Raw genomic sequence first — 26,846 nt, 5'->3', positions numbered from 1 at the left:
CAGCTGTCCTTATATTCTATTCTCTCCCAGCATCTTCGGCCCATTGCTGCAAATGTTCTTGGCTCTTAGCAGCATCTATAAACATTGAAGTATTATCAACATTGTAGTTCTCCTAGAACCAAAACTTAGCATCGTACCAAATACTCTAAAGAGAACGATTTCATCCCAGCTGAAACAAAGGCTCCAACCTGTAATAATATCAAATGTCAAGTACTGATGATTGGCTATTTATATGTCATGTCTTACCTGACGAATGTATTGTAGCCTGCATATGAAGTTGGACTAAACAATTCCCACATGTGCACATCTGTATTAATCCGTGTGGAACACAAAGACAGGATTTTCATGCTAGCAGTATGATCTTGAAAGACAGTTTCTGCAGGAGATGGATGTACAAGTGGGTTGTCTTAACAGCAGACATTAAGACACTCAGAGATAGTGAAAGATAAAGTAATTAATAATGGTAAATCAAACTATCATCATAAGCAGTGAAACTAAAAATGAATGAAGATACCATGAATTTCAAAGGGAGCATTGCAGCTGATTTAAAACTGTGTATTAATGACTATCTGTGGGTAAACTAGAGGTCTTGCCAGCTCTGAAGCATTACAGAAAATGTAAGAATGAAGCAGATATAAAATCTTTACCCTTTGTAGTTTACTGTTGAAAGCTGGAGGTTCAGGGATCATGGCAAGAATGAATTTATGAGCATTTCTTGGAGCGCAAATGGATTTTTTTTCCTTGAAATTGTGCATTTATTTTTGAACCTGTGTATAATTTTTGACCATTCCCAAAATGTCAGTGAAATCTTTGGTAACTTAATGAGGCGGAGTGTGGAGAGCTGTCAGCTCCCACATGTCCTGTACTAACCCTTTCCTAGTTCCCTTTGGTGACCCCTGCTTGTTGATTGGAACAGACATGTACAAGGGTACCTGTCCTTCCCTATCCATCCATCCCATGCCACTCAAAATTACAGACCTCTCAGAGCAGTCTAGACGGAGGATTCCCGTTCTATTTAGCTGTTCTCTGCTCATTTGATGTTTCTGGTCATTGCTGTTGCCCATTTTTGTATCTTTGGGCTTTTGCCAGTTTAGAGATAAGACCAGAACTAAGCATAACTCAAGATGTGAGCATATTGAATCTAAATGCCACATGCACACAGAAAAAAAAACAAAAAACAACCTGATGGTTTCATGTTTTCTGTGGTGGAAAATAGTTTAAAGAAGTGCTCATATTTTTATGTAACTTTGACATTTAGCTTAGTTTTTGGGCTAATCACAGGTTTTCTGGGAATCTGTGCTAATTTGCTATCTAAATATAATAGTGCGAGCCAGTCGTTAGAAAGACTTTCAGCTTAGAATCATATTTTATGAGAAAGTTTTCCTTTGTATAACCATGTAGTCCAGAAAAAAAAAAAAAAGAAAAGAATGTTTAAAGTTTTTATTTACCAGCTCTCAAGAGAGCACCTTGGCTCTTATCCCTTTGGTAAGGGCCATGGCCGCACTGTTCGGAAGGGCAATTCCTTCATCTCCATTGCCATTTTCAGCACTTTTCTATTAGATGTTGCAGCCATTTCCATTTGGGATCTGACTGAAAGAGAGACTTAATTTAGATGAGAAATTGTTCGGCCTGGAACTGCATCAGTTTTTTGTGCTGGTGTAACTTGAAGCCCACTAAGAGAATAGCTGACCCACCTCCAGTAAACATGCATCCAGTTGAGAAACACCTACTGCGTGTGTTTGTGTGTAACCTGGGGGTTATCTGCAAGGAGTCCTTAATTCAGCATAGCTGCAGTCTGTGTTCGTGGCAGGACAAAGCAGATGATTCCCTTTGTTGTTCCAGCATCTTTCCTGGCTCTGCTCCGCACAGTCCCCTCCCTCCTTATCAGTTGCCCTGACTTACCAACTCCGTGAAGCTGCTAAGGCATTATGTTTAGGTGTCTTTGTTCACTTTTCAGCTAATCATGTGCTCTGAAATACAAGTGGTCATGATTCATCTTTTCTTTTTTAATCTGTTTGGCTTTGTAATAGGAAAAAGTTTTTTTTATCTACAGTTCTGCCTTTGGCAGGTAGTAACAGACATCTTCAGGGTTCCTGTTTTCATGCCACAGTATTATCAGAGCCTTCCGCTCACCAGCTTTCTTTCTCTCTTTGTTTTGTTTACTGATATTTCACAGTAAACCCTTGCAGTTAACATCAAGTGCTCAGGCCATGATAACAACATTTTGCCAAAGCTTATACTCTACATTTCTCCCCTTCAAAAGCAATGAAAGGTTTGTTTAACTGAATATAGTTGGCTTTTCTTTTATCCCATCAACCCCTTATACATAAATTCCTGTAGAAAATAAAAAGTAGCTCCATAAAAACTTTCATTATATTAAGTAGATAGCTTTTCTAACCCCTTGCCCCACATTATCTCAGATACTGTTACTGCTTTCCCTTTAAATAGATCTTTTCTTCTTTGCGCTTTGAAAGATATTATTCACATTTGAGTTTGGGAACCATCTCTGTACAGCAGTGCTGTGAGGAGCTCCTGTTCTGTTTTATCTGGGTAATAGTGAAGGCAAGAGGAACAGAAAAGTGAGAGGAGTCCTGAAAATTCTGCTGAGGTATTAGCAGAGGTCCTTTAACATAATGTAAAGGATCACATGTATTCCTTGTGAGTATCTGGGGAGGTGTACAGGATTGTGTGTGCTGTTTCGGACTGTGATGTTGCATCTACCATGTAAGCCATCTTTAGCATTATTGCTTTATAAAGTTTACATATGTTGCAATCACACAGTGGAAGGGCAATACAGGAATACAATAGCAAAAGGACTAGCACAGATAGGATGGTATTTCAAAGGAAAAGTAAAGGTGCTCACCCATCTCCAAAGATCCAGGCTCACAGGAAAGGCCCCACAAGGGAAAGATTTCCAACCAGAGATCATCCCCAGTAGCAGTCAGCCCTTAAATGAGGTCTAAGAGATGTGCAGCCAGGCTCCACCCCTTCTGGTCACACAGCTGAATTGCCTTCACCTGTGCTCCCAGGGCTGACCAGGTCCTTTCCCCAGGTGCTCAATCAGCGGTTCAGGCCATGACTCAACAGTTACCATATAACACATACCAGAATTTTGACCCTGTGGTGATTAAAGCTCAGACATGCAAACAAAACAGTAATTTTCAGTGGTATTGGTGACTCCATCAAAAGCATGAGCCTTTGGAAATGGGACCAGCAAAAGAAAGAGGAAAATCTTCAGAGGACACGAGGTTTTATACTTTCTGAGGCTGAAGTTATATTTTATCTATTGCTGGTGTTTCATAGCTGTCTGGCTCCTAAAACATCACTTAGTTAAAGTCTACTTGCTGTTCTTCAGACTTTGCAGTCAAATCTCAGTAAAGTTCAGATTCCAGATTCTAGTCCGACAAGATTTGCATTGTTTGCCTGAACTACCGTACCAGGTGCATGGCCTTCACTGCTGTTCTGTCTCCAATTGCTTAGCTTTATTAGCCATTCTGAACTGACGATGTGCCTTTTTGCTGTGTGCCTGTTCCCCTACATTGATGCTAAACCGCAGATAGCTGAGCTGTAAGAGCTCTATCTCACCTTCATTTCCCAAGGCTGCTCAGTGCCCTGTTCTGGTTGTTAGACTGCACTTCCTCTGTAACACTGAGAGTTGCTCTTGATTTCCTTTAACAATCCTCCTGGTTTAGTTATGCTGACTATAGGAGATATCTGCAAAGAAATTCTGCTCTCACAGAATTGCTGCCTTTCTTTCTGCAGTGATATTGGGCTTTCATGCCTGCAGTAGTTTGTGCAGCTTAATTAATCTAAGTCATTCTAATACTTACTGTGGTGGGGGTAGAAAAGCAATAAACAGTGCAGATAAGGGATGAAATGGCTTAATCTCGTTAATTAACGAAACACAGAGCATCCAGGTACAATTATTACTTCTCTACTAATCACTGGCAGTTGGATGAGACATACAGAACTGAGAAAATACATCTAAGCTGTAAATGAAGGTATAGTTCAGTTAGGTTTTCTTTTTCTTTTCTGGTTTTAACAGCAACTTCACATCATAATTAGGAGGATGAAATTCTTGCCAGCCAAGTACATAGTTTGGACAGATTAAAGGCAAGAGGTATGAGAAACGATAATTGCTTCGTGCTCGTCAGAATTCTATTGAAAATCTGACAGGATAATTACAAAATACCTACTTTGCAGAATGTCTAGGCAAATTTTTAAAGAGCTATTTAAAGTTGCTCGTTTGCAGTCTGTCTGAAAAGTTTTTCCCCCTCTTTTGAAGTAGTTGAGAGCCATTTAGGAGTGCTGTACATGTACAAATATAGGCCTTATTCCCATGTGCATGCCTGGCTGCATTCCACTGCCCACCCCCAAAGAAAATTGCCTATCATTTTTTTTGCATTACCCCCTCATCCGACGCCCACATACTCACCCTTAGCTTTCCGCTGAACATTATTTCACCCCATGGAAAGTGCAGCCCTGTTGCTTTCAACAGGCTGAATCATAGCCATAGATAAATGAACTGAGAAAAAAAACAACACATTCTGATGGACTATCCAAAAAGTCTGTCTTGACTGACAGCAAAAAGTTGTTTTACTTTCAGCACATCTCAGAGGGCATCATAGTGCCCTCTAGGGTCATAGGGTCAGCAGTTGGATTTGATGATCTTGGTGATCTTTTCCAACCTTAAGGTTGGAAACCTGATTCAATGTGTTAAAGAAACACTTAGATGCTGTCCTGAAGGACATGGTTTAATGGGAAATATTGGTAATAGGGGAATGGTTGGATGATCTTAGAGGTCTTTTTCAACCTTGGTAATTGTATGATTCTATGATTTTACTGATAGCTGAAAGATGGAAATTCTAACTTCCTACTGAACTTCACCACATGAGGTCATTTGAATCACAGGGCTACAGAGTTCTGCAGAAAGGCCACAGAATGGCACAGGGCTCCTGTAGGAGTTGAGTTATGCCATAGCCTGCTTTAGCCATCTGTGACCAGCTATAGGACCTGACACCAGCATCACCTGGTCTCTTCAGTTCTGTGCTCTGGCAGGGCTAGAGTTAGTGCAGGATTTTTGGGGAAGGATGAAGAGATCTTGGTTACTATAATGGGCTTGTAACAAAGAACAATTCTTTCAATTACAGCAATTCAACATGAGTCATCAATGTCATTATTGCAGACAGCCAGGCAGGGATGCCAAGGCCCTTTTGTACATCTTCTGTGTGACGGGAACACCTGCATTTTGGTTATGTGTCAGAAAACAGGATGTGGGAACCCCAGGAAGGGTGCCCATAGATAAACTGCCTTGCTGTTCTGAGGCTGTAGTCAACTACATGGTATATTTATGTGGTTTCCCAAAGGGGTGTTTTTTGACCACACTGATAATGTTAAATACTGTAAATTTGAAGTTTACAGTTTGTATTTTTATGTGAAGATAAGATAATCTTCATTTAAAGATAAAAGAGAAAGTATAAAGGTGATGGGCATAGAATTAATTCTGTTTAGTTTACATCTGTATATTGGATTACCTTTTTTCACAAGAAATACACAGTGCAGATTGTGTAACAGAGTGTTTCTTCTATAGAATTCTGACCTCTCCCTTGCTTCTTTTCTTCCAACAGTTTATGAAGAACCAGAAGACCCCAGTAATAGGTCCTTTTTTTCAGAAATTATCTCTTCAGTGTCAGATGTCAAATTCAGTCACAGCGGTAGATACATGCTAACAAGAGATTACCTCACTGTCAAGGTTTGGGATCTGAACATGGAAACAAAGCCTGTAGAAACGTACCAGGTATGTATCTCCTACTGACCTCCTTCTCATTGAAACGCAACAATAGAAAAACAACTCTCTTAAAAAAACTGAAGGTTTTCATAATCTTTTCCTGCTTGGTCTGAGGAGCTGCAAGTTAAGAGTTGTTAATCAGTGTGATTAAAGTCCTGATGGTGGAATCCTTGCAGTTGCAAAAGGACAATTTTAGCAGCAGTAAAGATGTGCAATTCTTAGGGAGTCACCATAACAGTGTGGAATGGGCTCTTGAAAAAAATCAGTGCTTCCAACAAGGGAAATAATCTCTTCACTTTGACATCCATTTTCAGTTGAGGTATTCCACTATTAAAATTTGAAAGAAAGCGAGGGAAGGGTGTTGTGAATTGGTTTGTGTTCAGCTCCCTCTGGGACTGCTGAGAATTTACACCTTTATCAGCTCAGAACTTTTCCTTTTCAAACCTTCCCTATATGTTTCTCCCTGGTGCCTATTTCTAAAAGAGATCGCTGTTAAATCCTAACATTACCACTGACACAGCACTTTGTGAATGCCAGACAGACACATCTGGTTGCCTGAATTCGTTGTGATATTATCCAGACAAAATGCCAGTGGCTGCAGCCAGCGCTGTGTTTGTGCTCTGACATCTGTTCCAGTTGGCAGTGGAGGTCTGAGCTTACATTTTGTGACTGCCTTCAGAAGGGAAAATGTGTCTGAGACACAGAAAATGCTTGTAGCAAACACGCAGTGAGAAAAAGCTGTTAAGCTACCTGCAGAAGAGTATGAAAAGAAGGGAAAATGTCATTCATCTGCCTTGTACATAGAGACGGTCCTGCAGTACTGTGGAACTTCATGTCTAATGGCAAGTGGGGCACAGCAGCTCACAGTAACTACTATTAAGATTATTTTAAAAGTAATATATAAAGAGAACTTGGTGGTGGGACTTGTCAAGGCAACCGACATGTGGTGTCAGTAAGATTGGATGTCCCTCATCCTTCCCAAGTGTTCAGTAGACAAAGATGGCAGTGCTTTCCAGTGCACCCATTGCATTTCAATGGATACCCTGGGCTGAATCTCCTGTTAGCACTGGGAACTCTGAGCCTGTGTATCTTGAAAATGACAGAAATGGTTTTGCTCTGAAAATGGCAGTATTTGCAGTTCTGAATGTGTTTGAAATGTTGGTATCCTGTAAAAATAGAGTGGGAAAGGTAAGAGTGAGAGCAGAACTGTATCTCAGATTTTATGAACTTAGATAATACATTACTTTATGTTTATGGTAATGGAGTAGGCAGCCTTCTCCCCAGAGAGAATTAGCTGGTCACCCCAACCTGTTCATCTTGGCTGTGACATGTGCTTTTATTTCCTCCTGTTGGTAGCTATGAAACAAGCTGGCCAACTTTAAATCAATCTGACACCCAGCAGTGCGGCCAATTAAGAAGTTACATTTCTCCATGCTGAGATGTGGAAATTGATTATAATGTGAAATTTTCAGTACTGGATATTGCAGTCAGAACAAAGAACAACAAACACCTGAAAACAGAACTGCGTTCTGGCTGCTTTACTTTAATCCAGGGATTGCCTTTAGTTTTGTAAAGAGTGTGCAGATGCACCATCAAGTTCTGTAACTGAATGAGGAGAATCCACAGCTCAGAGGCCCTGGAAGCCAATAACATGGGGCTGTGTAGGATTCAGTCCAGCCACTCTCAACAACCCCTGTTCTCTTACCAACTGCAGACAAAGGCAAAAAGAAAAAGAGTAGTTCTTATTATAAGGTTGTTTTCTTCTTAGGGGTATCTCACTTAGATCTCACGTATAAATGTGTTAAGTCTCTCAAGATTTCATGGTGGATCATCTGAAGGCAACAAATATACTTAATATTCTAGGTCATGTATCTACAGAATTCTGATTATGTGTATATCATTTAAAAGCTGTATTTCTAATTTCATCGACTCTTTGGTAGCCACTTAGATATTGTCTAACTGAAAGGCTCACGAAGCAGCAGGCCGTGATAGGAGATTTCCCCACAAGACTGAAGGAAGAGCAGAGTTTATTACTGTAATGCTTTATTATTGGGATAGAATTTTAGTGTCGCAAAAAGAAATCAAATTCCACCTGCAGGTTCTTATCAGTGCTGTGGCAAAAAGACTGCTATTGCATCAAGCAGCTGTTGCAGAAACGCTTTATCTGCTGACAGTGATTCAAACATGATTTTCTTCTGTTTATGCTTCACATAGAAGAAAAAAAAACCAGGCAGAGTATGGTACCCTGGGCAGCACAGAGAGCAATGCAGTAGAGCTGCCGGTGCTTGAACATTGCAAGGCATCCCTGCCTGAAAGGATGCTCTGTTCTTGCTGCCCAGGTGAATGATTCCAGCAGAACCATACCAGCAGCTACCAGAGGTGAACATGTTCGGAGCTGATAATAGCTTGATCTGCTTTTGGCAGGGTTTATTGTAGAGGGATTTGCACTAATGTGTCACTTAAGCACAATTCCTGATTGTGAATAGCCAGTCCCAGTGAAATAGCTCCCCACATGGTTGTATCGCTGTGTAATTCCTTAGCAGAAAATGACTTGATAATTCCATGAAGGTCTGACCTAAAAGAGCACAGTGAAGGGAGGGAGGCAGCCTGGGGTTACTAGTGAATTTGATTGGGGTTGGGATGTGGTAAGAACAATACCTACAGGCAAAGCAAATCTGATTTTACTCCAGGTCTGCAGTGGCAGATGAGCATAAAAGCAAGGTGAAAGTTTAGTGCTTTCTGTTAGGTTTTCCTAGTCTCTGAGGGTCTCAATGTGGTCAAATGTGATGACCAAAGGGCCAACGGGAAGAGCGAGCTGCTGTCCCAGGCCAGTTGGCAGCCAGACAAGAAAAAGGGGCTGAGACCATGAGGAAATCAGCAAGACAACCGAGAGAGAATGTGCAAAATGCTTCTTGGCAGAGCTGATGAAAGGCACAGCTCTGAGCTGCAAAGTCAGACACGCATTGCAAAGGGTATGTGCTTTACAGTGGTCATGACAGATGGCTGCTGGCAATGGGAACTAGGGAGGCCTAGAAATGGCAGTCAGCAGGCAAATATGATCTGCTTTCTTTACCTGCTCTAACCTTTGTGTTTCTTTGGCGTATTGGAAGCTCACAAACGTGATAATGGAACGAACTCCAGCTCTGTAAATGATAGCGGTAGCACAGAAAGGCTCTAAGTAAAGAGAAAATGAAAGGATTTAATTACAAAGGGTACAATAAACTGCATCAGTTCTCAGTATTCTGACCTAGGAGGTAAATATTCTGACCTCAGGGAGGAGGGTGTTGAGTGTGTGCAGGAAGAACCGCTGTCAGCATAGCCTTGTTCAGATGGCCATGAATGGAGCGGTCTGCATAGACACACAAAACCAGTGCCCCTGTGCCAGAGCTCAGCAGTGCCCTTGGCTGTCAGGTTGGTGTGTGTCCCTAGAGCCCCTCCACACAGCTTTGTTCTACAGTTTCTGCAGCAGCAAGAAGAAAACACCAGGAATGAGAGTGTATCTGTAAGTTCACCTGGGCAGGGATTCTCTAGCTCATTATTTCCATGCAAAAGGAAACCGATCATCCAGAAGGAAAACTAATCAAATTCAGCAAAGGGCTGAAACAGTTTGCATGAGGGCTGTCTCTTTATGAGGACTTCTATTCAACCCAGAGGAAAGGTCTTCTCCTGGTTAATCCCACTTTTCAAGTATTCATGTGGGAATGTACAGTGTTGTTTTTAAGCCCCAGCCAAATGGTAAATGTCTTTGGGCTAAATTAGTGCTTTAATTTGCAGCCTATGGAACTGCAACCTTGTGCTGTATTTTGCTTCTGAAATACCTTACCCAAATATACGTATTATCACACATGTCAGGTTCCTTTAATAGAGCCAGGTTCTTTCTGCCACAAGAAGTGATAATCCACTTACCTTGGAATATGACATATTTGTTACAATTTAAATTAGATTTCGTGCACATTAATTAGCACATCCAGGGCATCAGGTGGTGAAACATCTTTGGGAATTAGGCTGGCACAGAGAAAATCACCCAAGCAAGAAACAAGTGTGTTGCAGAGGGGTGGCTTGCAGCCTGCTGAGAAAGGTGTGCTTCATGCCTTCCCACAGCAATAATTCTGCAGCACCTGGTTAATTGGGTTGTGGGAAGGCATGGACAGCTTCTTTATACACAATATCTTCTGCAGGGCTACCTATCTGCGTGGCATGATTTGCAAGTGACTGTGGGAGATAAAGCAGAGAGTGGTGGGCTGGCTTTGGAGCTGGTTGTGCTGTTTCATGAATAACAGCTGTTGTTTTCTACAAAACAGGTCCACGATTACCTTAGGAGCAAGTTGTGTTCCCTCTATGAAAATGACTGCATCTTTGACAAGTTTGAATGTGCATGGAATGGATCGGACAGGTAATCCATCCTTATGTCCACTGTTGTCTTGACTTAGCAAAAGAGCACCCTCCATAAGATGGACCACTCAATAAGTGAGGTATTACATATGGTTATTTTCCATGTAAGTTTCCGTCTCTGCATGCTGAGTGAATCCTGGTTTATAATGCAAGGTGAGGATTTTAGCTGAAAGAAAGCATGAAACTCCATTTTACCAATTGGAAATAACTCACAGGGACATCCATACACCATGAAAGGGATTAGCAGGCTGCAAAATGCATGTGACAGGGAGGGCACGAGCCAGCTTTGCATGGCACACAGTGACTCCTTGGCTCAGCACAGCTGGGAGCCAAAAGGCAAGTGCTGCTGATGGTTTGGCATGCTCAGAGAGCTTGGAACTGAGCCTTCAGCTCACTTAGCCTTGCCTTTGGGGAGAGCAGCCCATCTCATGTCACAGGGAGCAGGTCTGCCTGGCTGGACTGGGCAAGGACAGTGATGCAGAGTGTCGAGCAGCTGGGAAAAAGGCACATGTGGTTCTTGTGTGGGCAAGGCTGGGATATCCTGCACAGGGAGGAGCAATGCTGACATTATGCTGGGGTTCCATTCCATGATTTTTCTTGTCCCTCATCCAGAAGGCAGACGAGCTGATCAGGCAAATGAACAGCTGCTCTGCAGACAGGAGGGGGTAAGATTTTGCCTAGTAAAAGAAGAGCCAAGATTATACTCACTTCTACTAAATACATCATGGAGGTGTATATAGGGAAGAAGAGGATCTAGATGATAATGCACACCTCAGTAATATTTGCTCACAAGGATTAACTCAGGTTTGAGTATACTCCATGATACAAACTGCAGGCCATTTAAAAAGATGTAGAAGGACCACCCTGGGCAACATGCTTCCTAGATCTGCTTGCTAGTTTGGTTCTACTGGAAATGCCAAAGTAAAAGCCTTTTAGTGGTGCTGATTGCTGCCTAAATCTGATACTGAAGAACCACACAATCATTGAGTAATAGAAACACAGAATCAATTAGGTTGGAAGGGACCTTTAAAGGTCATCTAGTCCAGCTGCCCTGTGATGAACAGGGACAAATCAAATAATTCAGATATTCTGAAACCTGAACAAATATTCAGGCCATTTCAGGTTCTTTCAGACCATTTTCCCTGTCCTCAGTGGGAGCTCCCAGTGTGTTGTGCAGGATGGGCAGCCACGCGGGCCAGAGTCCTTCTCCCTTCATCACATGAAGTGCTGCCATCCACGCTGATGAAGCGAGACCCCACTCTGAATGGCTGCCTGCTAATAACACGAGTTTTATTTAATAGCAGGATGTAAAATGAGCGTAATATTTTAGTTCCTACATGACAGATCAGAAAGATCAGCTCAGTAAGTAATTATTAAGTGAGAGCTTTGCACTGTGAGGGCTTAATTTGTTGTACTGCCCAAACATCAGGGGGTTGTTAGCCTTGCACAATTACCAGATATATCACTAAGCACAATGTGCTGCTCTCAAGTGTAAGGAAGTGTTCTGTAGAGTAGCTGGCAACGTTTGATAAAAGATTAGGGTCTGCTCTAGTTTAGTTGTTTCTTTTTAGGAGTCAAATATACCAGTGCCAATGTTCATCTTTTGAGGTGACAAAATTCATGTTCAGTCTTCTGAGCTTCTTGCTTCTACCCACAACATGTTATCATTTTGCTACATACTACAAGATTATTTTGGCTTTGGTGGATCATAGTTTACATTACATTGGGGTACCAGCAGCTATTAGAGAGTGGTTGATTTGAATAGTTAAGTCACTTACTTGGATCCTTTTGGTGTATGTTTTTCAACAAAGCCTTTCTGCTAAAGGTAAGCAATGCTTACTAAGAGTGGTATTCCTAAGAGATGCTGCAATACAGGGTTTATAGTATTAATTCATAATCATAGCAGTAATAATTGCAGTTCTAAACATGTTACTTCTACCCTTTGCAGAGTTTACAGTGACAAGTTGAAGTGAAAAGGTTGTTCATTTAAAAATGAAAGCATGTTTGTTACCTGGGGTGAAATACTGTTTATTAATTTTGTCATTAGTAAGGAGTTAGTGTAGGCAATGAGAGAACCTGATGGTGAGGCTGCTCACAAAAAAAAATCAATGTTCGCGAGCTCTGATTAGAACATGATTGATGCTCAGTTTCTCCAATGAACAGGAACTAATCTGATCAGACAGAGCCTATCTCATTTGCTGAAGGGCACATTAATCAGCAGGCACTTGGGCAGAAGCAGTGGTCAGGGAGAGAGTCAGGCAGAGGTCTTAGGGTAATTCAGCCAGATGAGCACATATTATCTGTGGTTGAGTATATTACACTAAAATCATGCCATCTTTATTGTATATACATCATTACGTGACTACATGAGCTCTGCTTTGTATGCCACTTGCATTCGATTCTTCCATTCCACTCCAAAGTCAAGGCTTTAAGTAACAACCCCCTGGACTCTGTTTTTTCTACTTACCCATTCTGTTTTTTAGTTATACCTCAAAAATTAGTACTTACAAATCTGTTTGTGATATACTAAAAAGGTCAGTAAAAGAAAAGATAGTGTGGTGTATTCTACACGGTAGCAAATGAATACCTGAGTGACCATTCTGTTTTTAAGACTGCAGTGAATGGCGTATGGGAGCCCTTCCAGGGAAGCTTCTGAATGCCATCACCATTAGTGCCGTGCCGTAAGCAGATGAATGAAGTCACACACAACTGTGCAGTCAGATCCTCCCTACTGAAGTGTCAGTCATCCTGGGGTACAGCCGTCAGCCTTCGCTCCGTCAGGCGGAACTGGCAGGTCCCGGGGCACAGGCCGCTAACTGCCTGTTCTGCTGGCACTACGCTCTGTTTCAGAGTGCTGGGGGACATCAGCTTGTTATCAGGTCTCAGCATGACACATGTTTGCTTGAGAAGGCTGTGGAATTCCTCTTCTTATTTCCAGTCTTAACCCCACGAGCAGGGTTTGAACGGCTGGTCTTTAAGGTCTCTTCCAACCTAAACCATTCCCAGGATTGCCACAAGAAGATGTTGGGCCTTGCATGTTGGTCCCAGAAGACAGCAGGTGTGCTGCCTTGCTCTGATAGACCTGGAGTTGAAATCTTGCAGGTGTGGTGACTCAACATTACTGGGGAGATGGTTTCAGATGAAGGAAATGGCCCCTTCCATGCTGGGTGACTGGAGGGGCAGCTCTGCAGAGACTCAGGACAGTGTCTGGAGGCAGCTTTGGTGGGTGCTGCTTTCAGGCTTGGATCCATGGTGAGTCTCCCTGTCAGAGCATTACGGGGCAGGCAGGCAGGGCTGGTTTCATTTTTCTATCATCCCCCAGCCTGCTGTGTGCCGCCACTGAAACATGCCCAGCTTTTGCCTTGTGTATATTGTTATACATATATAAATCCTCCTTATGGCATACATTCCATCATTGTATATTATATTTTCCTGAACAGGAATAAATTGCGGGGTGGCATTGAGTTCTCACTCTCTTTTATTGTTATTTTAAGCAGCAGGTAAGGTTATAAACCATCTGGGTTTGTGACCTTGAACAAGAATGGACACTTTCTCATTTCCATAATGCTATTTTTTACCGAGCCATTAAAATACAGAAAAACAGGGCCAGCATGAAAAGAAGTAATCTACATATGTTAAAAAAAGCCCTGCCATGAATCCAACTGGAGGAAACAGACTTTAAAAAATAGATGAGCTGAAGAAATTAAAAAGCAAATGGTCTGTAAAAGCAGCTTTACTGCAAGCACAACCTAAAAAAAGATTTTTGACAAGCACTTATCTGTGCTGTTGGTGCGTTGGTCCATTGCCTGCATGAGCTCTGCTCCCCTTATGAGTTCTGGTTGTATCTGGTACATGCCCAGCTCTGATCCCTGGCACAGCTCTGCAGGCACTTGTGGCCCTGCAGCTCCAACTCAGACCCCCCTGGCAGCACGCTGGGCTGTCAGCATCGGTGCATGGCACTGCTAGGATAGGAAATCACCTCCACTTTTTGGCGTTGCGACCATTGTATCAGGAGTCCTAATGACGAGGCACGGTGATTTGGAAGGAGTGAAACATTAGATTTACTGCTGTTTATTCAGTTTGTGAAACGGGCACTAATCTTGATCAATAGGCTTTCTGCAGCTTCTGGGATACATTTTATCAAGCTGTCAGGCTGCCTGTTTTTTTGTTTAGCCCACGAGATCGCTCACGTGCAGCTCAATAAGCAGCGCAGTGCCAGGAGGGGCAGGGATGGGCTGAGTCTGCAGACAGCCCTGCTGCAGCTGCTGCCAACAAACACTTCTGGTCCAGCACAGGGCAGAAGCAGCCTGTTAGCAGGGCATGCCATCAGCAGCCAACAGAGCAGGACGAGGCTGCATTACTCATCTGTATTGCAGTAGCTCCTAATGGCTCCAGATTAGATGAAGACAATGCTGGATGTAGACTATGCAGCATGGGACAGACAGCTCCTGAATGCAGGGGCACCAAATGTGATGAGCCAGTGTGCAGTGCAGAGAGCACAGCTCACACTTCGCATTGTGCCACTGCTGGGTGTGCAGTTCTCCTGGCTGGCTGAGCAGATCCCCCCAGGCAGGAGACTGCAAAATGTGAAAGCAAGCGGCTGTCACCCGTGGTGGAGATTAGTTTGTTAAATGCAGAGCGTGTGAAATATGCTTGGTTGGGCTGCACTGAACAGGCAGACATTGACTGACTGCCTACATCTGTCTTTGAACTCAGTGTGCAGCTCCTCCCATGGAGACCTGGTGGTTTGGGGTGGGATCCCTTTCTGGAATGGAAGTGCTGAAAGTCACTGTGTTTGGCGCTGAGACAGAAAAGATGAGTGGAGCGTGGCCCCAAGTGTGGAGAGGGAAAAGCTTTGCAGGAGATGAGCTCTCAAGCAAGGTTTTAAAGCCTGTGACCATATGAATCCAGTAACCTGAGAGCCAAGGATGAAATCCTGAATTCCTTAAAGCTGCTGACAAAGTGTCTCCCCTCGGGGAATGGGGGATCAAAGAAACCTTTACTTCAGTCTGATTAATGGGGGATTTATGCAGGGTGAGGTTTTTGTCCCTTTCTCCAAGATGCAGCCTGACTTGAATTTTCCTTCAGACTTTCTATACAAGAGACAAAGGAACCCTGTTTATCGACACGTTCAGTTCTAAGAAGTATTATATATAGTATTACAACCAGAAGACATCCAGCTGTCAGTGCTCAGCCGTCCTGAGGAACTAGTGTTAGCAGACCTCCCACAAGCTGCTCTGTAATTATATCTTTGTTTCCCCCCCTCCTCTCTTTCTCTCCCCAGCGTCATCATGACAGGTGCATATAACAACTTCTTTCGAATGTTTGACCGGAACACCAAGCGGGATGTGACCTTGGAGGCATCCCGCGAGAGCAGCAAACCCCGCGCTATTCTCAAGCCCCGCAGAGTCTGTGTTGGTGGCAAACGGAGGAAAGATGACATCAGTGTCGACAGTTTGGACTTTACTAAGAAGATCTTGCACACAGCGTGGCACCCGACCGAGAACATCATTGCTATAGCAGCGACAAACAATCTCTACATATTTCAGGATAAAGTGAACTCAGAAATGCACTAGGTTTATCGATATCCCTCTGTACCTACAAACCAGCCTCTTGAGAGTTGTAAAAGGATGTGATCTTCACAAAAATTAGGGCTTATGTGGTGGGATCGGTAGGTTGCATCCTTTCACCCCTCAGCCTGTATCATTACTGGTGGCAAGCCAACTATTCTCATCACTGCAACTGTATGAGTAAAAGGCACGACTGCAAATCCAGCCCCGTGGTCTGTGTCGGTTCCTTTAATCCAACAGGGGCACTTACACAGCCGGGGAGTGTTCTGAGGAGGGCTGGGACTCCTCAACTCCTGTCAGTGCTTTGAGGGTCTCAGTGGTTCACAGGACCACGTTGTTCTGGTGCACTGCCTGCTTTTGCGGCCCACAGTTACCACATGGTTAGAGCTTTTGCTTTCATCTTTTGATGATTAATTTTCTTTTTCAGTAACATTTTTCTGTCTTTCAACTAAGCCGAGCCTGTTTGTGTGCGAATGAATGAGTAGCCACATCCCTTTGGACCACATGGCACATTGGAAGGGCCTCCCAAATGCGTGCTGGTGAGAAGCTGCCCTGTGTCACCTGTCCCATTCCCTTCTGTACACTCTTGCATTATTTATTCACATAACTAACTTTGTGCTTCGACTTCCTGAGTGAATAAGCAGCAGGCTGCTGGAGTTACTCAGCCAACTTGTTTTAGGAAGTTCATTCTCCCTCAATCTCTTTGCTCTGTTTAATAATAAGCAGCTTTCCTCCAAACTTGGCATCACCACTGCACAGGGACTGGCTGCTCAAACACAGTCTAGCACAGTTAATCCATAAACCTACACTATCGCCTTGGGGTGGGAGTTGTGGAAGCCTTGGCTAACAGTGCTGTCCTTGGAGGCAAATCCTGACATCAGTGGAAGCAAAGTCACAGCTCTGCTGGACACTTCAGGAAATCCCACATCTGCTCAGTGCAGAACGGTTATTCTCAGCCTGGCATATGGGGAATACAGACAGTGCCATAATAGCTGTAGCTATAAAAAGAATGGTTACTGTGAGAGGTTGCATTGCTCAGCGAACTGTGAGTTGTCAGTGAGCCCAATGCTGGGTGATTTGGGTATCCCTGGAGAAAGAGGAAAACACAGAGTGCAAACCAAGCCTTCTTCACATAAACACGTTACTGTGAGGTGTATAACTCTTACGGATCTGTCTTTGCTGTCAAATGAATAGGATGTAAGTGGTAAATGAAAGCACATGGAATTACGTGCTCCATTTTGGAAGTCCATGGGAACAGCATAGTGCTAGGAAGCCCTCTTCACGCACTAGAAAGTTCTGTCTGCCCCCCTCACAGCTCTAGAAGAAAAACTGATATCCCAAAGGATTTCTTTGCAAATCACAACCACGGGAGCACAGCTGAGATGATGGTGTTAATGCGCCCATATTAAAGCTCCTCAGAAAAACAAACAAACAAAACCCCACTTCTTTAAGCCATTACGCACTGACTCCTTTGGTTAGTGGAGAACAGACTGATGAAGGGATCTGCATGCTTTTCTTTTGGAGGAAAGGATGGGTGAAAAGCTACTTTAAAGGCCTGAAAAAGTCGAGTATGTGGCTCTCTTATAAGGCATCATAACACGCCAAACCTGTCTGAAGTTTTCTACATCAGTGCTGTATATTTTGTGTGTAGAAGCACAAACACGCGCATTGGTTTCCAGCCATACTAAACACACCTGGTACGAAACATGTAGGTTAACTTAAAGGGAATGAGGAATGTTTGTTGATAAGATACTGTATGCTCTATCAGGCATGGACAGTATGTGTACATATTTATTCTAACGAGATTTAACAAAATCGCTTTTTTTTTTTTTTTTTTTCCTTGTAAAGAGGTTTAAGGATGTGGTAAGTTGTATAGAAAAGTTGCTAATGCCAAACTGCTGCTTCAAGGGCGTCATTCAATTTCTTTGACTTCAGGCCTCCTCATTAACCTTCGCAGCTCAAGAAAAATTGCTCTGAGCTCATATTGGCATTTCCAAGTAGAAGTACCATAAAACATATATTTAGCTTTTACCATACGCAAGTAAGAGACTATAGAGAACTTAGTATAAAGCAGCTCTTAATACAACTTTTTTTTCCCTTTTTTCCCCTTTTTTTCCTTTTAATTTGAAGAACCTCACTCTGTTATAGCTCTGGGTACCAAAAAGATCCTGTTAATTAAAGAAATGAATCTATCTTTGGAGCTTTATAAAACTAATGAGACACCCAACCAAAATAACACAAAGTGATGACAGAGGAAGTACACAGAAATCCCTCAAAGACCAGCACTCACCCACATCTTTGACTTTGCTACTACAGTTGTTTCCTGGTCTTCTTGAATGTACGGAAAGTTAACATCGTCATTGTGAACGTTTCCAACTTTCTTTCTCTTTTTAGTTTGAGCTTTCAGTGGTGTAGAGTAAACGATGGTAAAGTTGGTAAACCTGATTGTTTTGAAAGCTGTTGTTCATGGCTGCATTCTTTGTGTTGCACAAATTAGCTATAACTGTTGTTGAATAAAAATATAAATATGTTAATACCAGCTTTTTCAATAAAATACAGCAAAAAAAAAAAAAAGGCACAAGTAGATGTCTTCAAGGCACAGCTTATTTTTAAGCAAGGTGTGAGAGGCTTGTGAGGCTCCTTTTACAAAGCAATGAAAGTCACAGGGATCAAAGCAAGTGACTCAAGTGTGTTGGGGCAAGTGGGGGAGCAAACGTAGGTAGTGACTTGCTGGCTCAGCATGATGAGCAGTGTGTGCACAGACTGAACAGCTGGAGCTGCACTCTCACTTCCCACCTTGGACTGTTGTCTGTCTGTGCCTCCCAGTCTCCTACAGGTGGAATAAGAGATGTGCGATGTGAGGGAGCGCACATAATCATGCGGTAAAATGGCAGCCACATATCCAATGCCATTTGCCATGACACAGGTTTAGTGTGTTCCATTTCCACTGACCATGAGGGTGGGCTGCTGCAGTGCACAGGTTGCACAGGTGCCCTCTCAGGTAGCAGCAACCAGAGGGCCGTCAGCAGAGGAGCAGCCTCCCTCCTCTTCACCATCTTTCCTTCTAGCCTCTGCCCTGGGGGCGATAAAACCCCAACAACCAACCCAACCCAAACAAGCTGGTTGGGCACACAAACTAAAGGTTTACTTAGGGCTCCACTTCCCAGTCCCAACTGCTGACCAAGTGTCGCATGTTACCACAAGACTTGACCCTGACCTTGGGCTGTTCTTTTGAATCTCAGCCAGCCAACCCTGCCTGTGTGTTCCATATGGAGCTGGTGGCTCGGGATGCCTTCTGGACCTCAACTCACACAGGTGTTACACCCTGAGAGGCTGAGTCAGCCCCTTTGCTGGATGCAGACCAGGATGCATTTAGATGAGGCAATGTAACGCTCGCACAGCTCTCTCAGAGCTTACACACTAATTCCACCCTCCCCTCTTCCCATCTTCAGAAGACCAAGTCAATCCCCCTCATTTAGGTTGGCAAACATGACTAGGTCCTGAAGAGAGGACTCTCATCTGAAAGCCAGTGCATCAAGCAATTCACTATTTACCTTCCCAGTTTCCCTTTTTATCCCCAAATGCCCAGCACAAGCAGGATCCAGATGGCCACCTCGTCTGCTCGTGAAATATTCACAAAAGCCTATTTAGTAGCAGCATGCAGCAATTTAACCCTTTGTGGAATGGGGGTAGGGGTAATGCTGATAAGTAATCACTGGCAAGAGGGCAAGTATAAGGATTGCTCTCAGTAACATTATTGCCATCAATTTGCTCCCACTCCCAACAGAAATCCTTTTCCATTTGCAGCCTTGTCAGTAAGTTGCATTAAGTCTAAAATTATCTTTCGCATGTGGTAGAACCTCAAAAGGCCACGGGATTACAGGAGAGGATAAAGAGATAAAGAATTGGGCCTAATTTTTTAAGAAGCTTGGGATGGGGTATGGCCCTTTGGTTCTGTGAAGCAGATACTAACTTTAAATACAGGACCAAATTCTTCCATTGGCAATGCTGGCACTGTGAGTTGTCTGACACAGGAGACAACGCTCCCAGTAAATCTATGCACATCTCGAGTTGTGTTGTGGAAGAGGTGGGGAGGAGAACAGTGCCATTTCCACTATCGCCCTCTGACATCTCCATAACACAGAGCAGCTGCAGTCTCCATTTCTCACAGCTATTGATCCAGGCTTCTGCAAACCCAGATAGATGCTGCTGCATCAATTGCGCTGTGTCAACAATATTAAAATACCCTCTGCAGCCTTAACAGCTAAAGACTTACTTTAGAGCAGAATATGTTATGCTCCCTTTGTCCACACATCTTTTGAATGAACAGGGCTTGGACAGGCTTCTAAAAATGGCTGTTCTGGGGCAGTTGTTGCAATACTGCTAATGAACCTCCAGCAGTGCTGCCCTTGAAGCTACTATCTCCTCATCCCTTTGTGGAGCTACAAGAAAGGTCTGATTGCACAGCTTGTCCCCAAGGAAAGCTTGCTCTGCCCAGACAGCCCCAAACACAGACTGTCCCAAAATCTGTCACAAAAGGGCAGAGATGACTCTTGCTCAAGAAGGGCAACAACAGCTTGAAGTTGGGGGGAAAAAAACCAATTTCCCTTGTTCTCAGCATGCTGTCACGTCCACATGCTGCCTCCATGCCTGCTCTCCCCTATGGCATTCCACATTCTCCTTCTAGTCTTGGATCATACAGCGTGGCCAGAAGCCACTAAGAGCACACCAGGTCCCACCTGGAGGCAGCAGGAGCAGTTATGGTTGGCATGATGGTGAGTGCCATCATCTCCCCATCTCCTCAGCTGTCACGGAGGAACGACCTATTTGCCAGTGCAGCGTATTTCAAGTGGAAGATTCACAAAATCTGAGAGTTTGTATCTTAGCAACCAGCAGGGCATTAAGGAAGCAGTTTAACTGCTTAAGTTTTCAATTAAAAGATGTACCACAAACATGAACAGCCCCCAGGGCCATCACAGTGCTGCATCAGGAGGGAAGAAGTGACCCTGAGCCATGTCCCTTCCCAGCACAGACCCTACAGTACCAAGCTCCTGCAGGAGGTGAAGCATGGGAAGGGCTTCTTTCTGCAGAGAAACCCTGAGGTTTCATTAGCTGGTCTCATAGGATCCAAAGCAAGATTTCCTGCTTTCCAAGAGAGAAGAGAGAGCTCCCACAATAAAAACCCAGAGTGAAACAGGCACAGATTGACCTCCATGAGAAGATGCAATGCGTCCTCTCCCTGCTTTGAGCAGCCTTGAGGCCTTTCCCTCAGTTCTCAGTTCCCCACCTCTATAAACTGTAGTTACTTTGCACAGAAAAGTAGGTCTTGTTCCATAGCTGTTCTCCATAGCCAGACCTAGAAGCAAGTCAGAGAACATCAGACATTGCAGGGCGGGCATTCACAGGGGCTGAGAAAGGAGGCAACTCTTGTCTTTCCTACACTTGCCTGAAGGATGCACTATGCTGGAGAAACTCAATGTAATACGGCAAAATTAAAACAAAAAAGAAAATCTGCCAGGATAGCTACCAGTCCCAAAGAGGAGCAGTGCTGGACGAGGACTGTCATATAAGGCACAGTGCATGCACGGACTCACTGTATTTATTTGTGCTCTAAGCTGCGAGACAGATGGGCTGCCCCAGGCTAAAGAAACTTCAGGATATAGGATTTAAAGATTCCCATGGAGACCCAGTTTTGAAACGATTAAAGATGGGTTGAACTGTTACTAGAAGTTGCATTAGGAGAGATTTATGAATCGTCCATTTACAGTTCCAGGAAAGCAGCTTTTGTAAAGAGAAAACTGAAAGAATCAGTTCACTGCAAAGCCATTTGCTGGGATCATCATCAGTCTCTCTGAGTGCAGGCAGACAAGCACTGCCTGGGCAGTAACTGGATGTGGTGACTGTGAAGAAGTTCGCCAATTCCTTAAATATATTTCTTGCCAGTGTGTGCTCTGAACAACATTTAGTACCAGAATGAACTGAAATTGCTCTGCACAGCAGCAAGAAATCATCTGGATTTTGACTGAGCATTTGAATCTGGATTATTATTAGATTATTCAGCCAGTGATGCCCGCCCTGACCTCGGGCTGGCAGTTTGAGCTTTGATTCCACACATTCTTGATCACAATCCCATCTGTTCAAGCAGACTCTCAGAGCATCCAAGCCCTGTTAGAATAACATTTCCATTACCTAATTAATTGTTTGACGCTATTCTCAGTGATTACTTACTGAAGTTATAGTTTGTCACCTGAGGCAACAGAACGTATTGTTGTCGTGGAAACATCTCCACTGTCACTGGATCTGAATAGAGAGGGAGGAACGGGAGAGGGAACTGAAGAAGGAAGGCTTTGCTGAAATGCCATTCCTACCAGAACAGACATTGGGACTGCATGTTGTCACCACATGAATTACAACAAGAGCAGACAGTGCGGATTAACACCACCAAGGCTGTGTTAGAAAAACCTCCTCAAAAAGCTGCTGAACTACAAGGCAGACAGAGAGTGCCTCTCACAAGACAGCCATGGCCTGTTCTGTACACTCTTAGTCTATCATTACAGTATTCTATTACATGATTATGATCTCAGATTGAAGAAACACTGCAGTGACAACTCTGCTAGTTACTGCTTGTAACTTGGGAAGATGGCTTGAAATGGGGCCTATAAATAGTTACCTATTCCTTATTTACTAATCGCGTTTCCTCCCAGAAATGGAGTAAAAGCAGAACGTGATTCTTTTGTTCACTGCCGGTGCCCTCTGGAGACAGCAGCTGAGGGAGAGAAAACGCAAAGTGAACCTGGAGTGCCACCTGATGGCACCGCATTAAAACCACACAGGCTACACTGAGTCAAGCAGCAACTTCCAAAGAGCAACTCACTGCACCATTCTCTCCTTTTATATTTAATTTCCCCCATTGCTAAGTGTTACCTGTTTTTCAGTCTCCCAGCAGCAATCCCTGCCATGCAGCGCCATCAATAGAAGATGTACCAGCTCTAAGCAGAACTCCTGCCCACGTCAGAGCCAGGAGAGCAGGGATATGAACACACCAAAACACTGGAGCAGGCATTACTGCACGTATCCTGCTCTGGTTTTCATTATTAGTTGCAGGTGGGAAAGCTGAGAATTAATTGTGCTCAGCCTCACTTGTTAAATCTATTTCCCCACACTAAACTTTGGGAAAAGCCCTTTCTTTTTTATTTTGCTGCAGAAGGGGGGACGATGCAGCAGACTATGAGTGTTTTTGGGGAGACAACCCAGACAGATCCATTGTAAAGGGCTGGATTTGTTCTGCACAAAGCTAACTGCACCACCTTCAAACAGGTTATACCATCTGTCTCCAGGGCTACACCTATCAGCCTCAATCAGGCTGTGAAAGTCCAGACTGCGAATGCACCCGGCTGCAGAATGAGGCTTAAATTACCAGTGTTTCACTGCTTCTGTAGGTATGCTTGAATTTATGGGCCCTCTGTCTGCAGCCAGCTGTGGGAAAACTTGCTTGTTCTTCTGGAGGAGTAGTGAGAACACACTAGAAAACATCAGTTTTGCTGCTTTGTTTATTGAAAAGGAGGAATTCATGCTTCAACCCACAGGCCATCTGGATAACAACAATGAAGGGACTGAGGCTAAGAAAGTCTACCTGATAGGAGAGGCTGGAGATGGACTGCCAACATCCAGTCCTGAGGATACAAGGCTTTCTCAGGAAAGCTACAGGGATATGTTTTATAAGATGGAGGCAAACTGAAGTGTCAGATGGCTCTGCTGCAAAAACTGCATGCACTGACTATACATCCTATATGCAAACATGTTCCACCTTACCCATGTGCTCAGCTTGCACCTGTTTCTTGACTGAAGTGCTGATTATCAATAAGCTCCTGCTATTTTGTTTATATTTTGTCTTGGGAAGTGTGATAACACACACTACTTCAGTAGAATTGCAAAGAAACTGCTGGCCTTGTTATCAGTTTCAGCCCTTCAGAGGATTCTTATTCTTAACTCAAACAAGAATGTGCAGTGAATCACTATTGCACAAACCATAGGAAATATTGTCAGACAAAAACACTGAGAAGTCTGTGGTGATGCTGCAGTCTTAACAAAGCTGCTGGGTGGAAGATGTGTCCTGTATACTTCCCACTGTATCAATATAAAATACCTTGTAAAGGAAGGTTCCATATTCATGTCTGGCTTCATAACCTGTGGTTCATGTTGACTGGAGATGCTGTAAATGCAGTTTTTCTCAGTGCAGAACATCCCTCCTTTCTGAGAAGATGAATCTCACCTTTTGTACATCAGGTTATAACTTATCTGAGGAAGAAGCAGGATGCTTTTGACCTTTTATTTTTTCAAGACAAAAGCTAATTAAAGCTTCAGAGTAATAGAAGGCCAACAAAGGAACCATCTTAAGCACATAAAAAGACAAACAAACACTACATCATTTGGTTGCTTGATTCCAGCCTTTCCTATTAGCATTTGAGTAAGCTGTGCAGGTATGTAGCAGTTATAATACCTGTCTACAAGCTGGCATCTTGTTGAGAGTGTACTCACAGTTCTGAAATCTATTTTGCCTTTTTTAGTGAAATTAATGAAGCCAAGAGACAGGTGAACATGGGTGAGCTCTGGAAGGTGGCACATTGTTTTATATTAAAGGCTCATGTTCACTTGTGTAAAGAAGTTGTGTTATGCCTTTGGTAATATTCTTATCATCCTGTATTACTAAAAAATGCAAGCAAATTTGTAATTAATTAATGGTAACTGGCAGTCAAGAAGATCAGTTTGCGTGAGGAAATAAAAATCATGTTATTCTGACAGATGTACTGATTTCCTTCTCCAAAAGCACTGGGTGAAATGCAAAGCATGAACTCCTTGCATTCCTTCCAATGGCATGAGGCTGTTAGTCATTACAGAGTAGGCTTTTAAATTATTCAGAATTTCTATATGCGTGGAATTGTTTTTCCTGTGCACAAGTTTGAGAACAAGAAGTACTTTTCCATGTTACTTACAGGATGGAATTCAAATAACGAATATTTGCTTTTCTCTAAATTCTCTATATTTTAAGTACTACACTGAGCTTACAGAAGAACAGCTGAGCCTAATGTAAATATGTCAATAGCCATAATGTAATATCCTCCTCCTCCTCATCAGTAAATTAATAATAATCCAAAAGACTGAATTATCAGCCTAGAGAAAGGGCACTTTGGAACTGTTTGTAATTCATCATGTCTTCAAACTAAGAAAATAAGAAATGTAGAATTAATTGAATAATTAACAGCAGTTGCCACATTATCATAGAACTGTAAAATCACTAAGGTTGGAAAAGACCCACAAGATCATCCATTCCAACCCTCAGTACAACATCTTGAACACCTCCAGGGACAGTGACTTCACCACCTCCCTGGGCAGCCCATTCCAGAAACAGCCTTTGCACAAACACCCAGCCTGGGACTGCAACTACTTAAGTACTAGCAGTTACATTTTGTCTGCTACAATTAAGAAATATCTGCTAAATGTTTCAGAATATTATTAGACATATAAGAAAATGGAATACCCATACATCATGTTACTGTTACACTATCTTATTTTCCCATTTAAAAAAAATAGTAGTATTAAGGAACACTTGAGTACTGGACAAGAATCTGGCCTTCTGGACCTTCATTCAGCTATGTCAACATAAATCTATAATTGTTAGTGTATCTCCACTTTTTCTGCAAATACATGAAGGGAGGAAACTCCACACAGTTTGCTTCATGATAAAAACCTAAATTCTCCTTTAAGAAGCTCCCACCTCTGTATTAAACCAGGCAGTGTTTTATTAGAGGGAAAAAGTGACTATACAAGCAAAGATAACAAAAAACCTTTATGCCATCCCTACCATATTGTAGTCTTGTGCTAGAGGTTCTCTGCTGCTGTAGCAAATTGGTCAAGATTCTTTTCTTTCCTCCCTAAGGTCTGGAAGCTGACATAGGCACTAAGCACTAGAGGGCAGCTCTCAGCTCCCTGATGTCACTGGGATTCAAGGTCCTACTCAGCAGTTTGTCCTGGGCTAAAGTACAAGGAAAGGCAAAGATTAGAGGAGTTGCATGCAGATGGCAGTTTTAGACACTTTAGCTCATCTAACTTGTCTCTACTTAACAAATGAATTATTTTTCCCTCCTAACAATTTCCCAAGAAAATGCTAAGCCAGAATTCTCCAAGTTGTTGGAGTTAAGCCTTGTAATAGCATCATTATAGATGGGAACTAAATTACCTGGATTAAGTCTTTTGTCTCAGTGACAGAGCAAACATTTCCATAGAAATCAATAGAACTACACACTACTTCTTGCAACACTTTCCACATCTGACTTCATCACATTTTCCCAGGATACATAACAACTTTAAAACACACCACTTAGTCAATAAATTGACATCCTTGTGCAGAGTAAAAGCTTAAAAAAAAAAAAAGATGATGCTCAATTTTTCCCCTCCTGACAAACAGACGAATAGAAGTTTTAAATTTATGCGTATATAAGGAAATAAAAGCACCTTTAGGACACAATTCTACTACAAAGATTCTCTAATAGGCTCCAACGTGACCAGGTCTGCAACACCAGGATCAGATAAGATCCTGGGATTCTGGTACCTTGCCTGTAGATGTCTTTGGGTTCTTTCTATCTGCACCTTGTTCAAGTGGCTGGAGTGCAGCCAAATGTCTTTTTTCTATGTTTCTTCTTCTGTCAGTTTTCAGTGACTGTGTTTCCCTCATGCTGGCCAAACTTGTGACAGGTATGGAAAGGCAAAAAGGATATTAACGTAAAAAGACTGAAAGAGAAGTCAAAGAAACAGAATGATGAATGTGATGTCATCCAGGTGCTCAAAAGGCAGTAAGTCACAATGCAAGCAAAACTTGCAGTACGTCTAGATTTTATAGCTACAAAAAAACTTGGCCTGGTAAACTCTAGTTTTACTGCCAGCTTGAAATAATGTGAAGTACAGCTTCAGGCAGCTCACAGCAGAAAATCGTGTATGTTCTAGATTGTGTTTTCCAATGAAAGCTGTTTGTCATCAGTGCAACATGAACAGCTGCTCAAAATGTCAAAGCATAACAAACACATGCTGTACCCATTTAA

General features: G+C 42.9%; 1 protein-coding gene across 15 annotated transcripts in view; it reads left to right on the top strand.

Moving 5' to 3' along the window:
* The window catches only part of PPP2R2C (protein phosphatase 2 regulatory subunit Bgamma), a 148,495-nt gene extending 130,171 nt beyond the window's left edge, over positions 1–18,324 (top strand). For all 15 annotated transcript variants that reach the window (XM_085547364.1, XM_085547374.1, XM_085547370.1 and 12 more), the window contains 3 exons: positions 5,628–5,797; positions 10,090–10,181; positions 15,465–18,324. In XM_085547364.1, the coding sequence (XP_085403490.1) occupies positions 5,628–5,797; positions 10,090–10,181; positions 15,465–15,756 (554 nt within the window). In that variant the 3' untranslated portion in view covers positions 15,757–18,324. The remainder of the gene's footprint in view (positions 1–5,627; positions 5,798–10,089; positions 10,182–15,464) is intronic.
* Positions 18,325–26,846: the final 8,522 nt, after the last annotated feature.

This window comes from Coturnix japonica, chromosome 4 (genome assembly GCF_054131305.1).
Source record: "Coturnix japonica strain WE chromosome 4, WE-NBRP24, whole genome shotgun sequence".
Classification (NCBI taxonomy): domain Eukaryota; kingdom Metazoa; phylum Chordata; class Aves; order Galliformes; family Phasianidae; genus Coturnix; species Coturnix japonica.
Note: the sequence above shows the minus strand (reverse complement) of the source record. Positions and strands in the feature narration are given on the sequence as shown.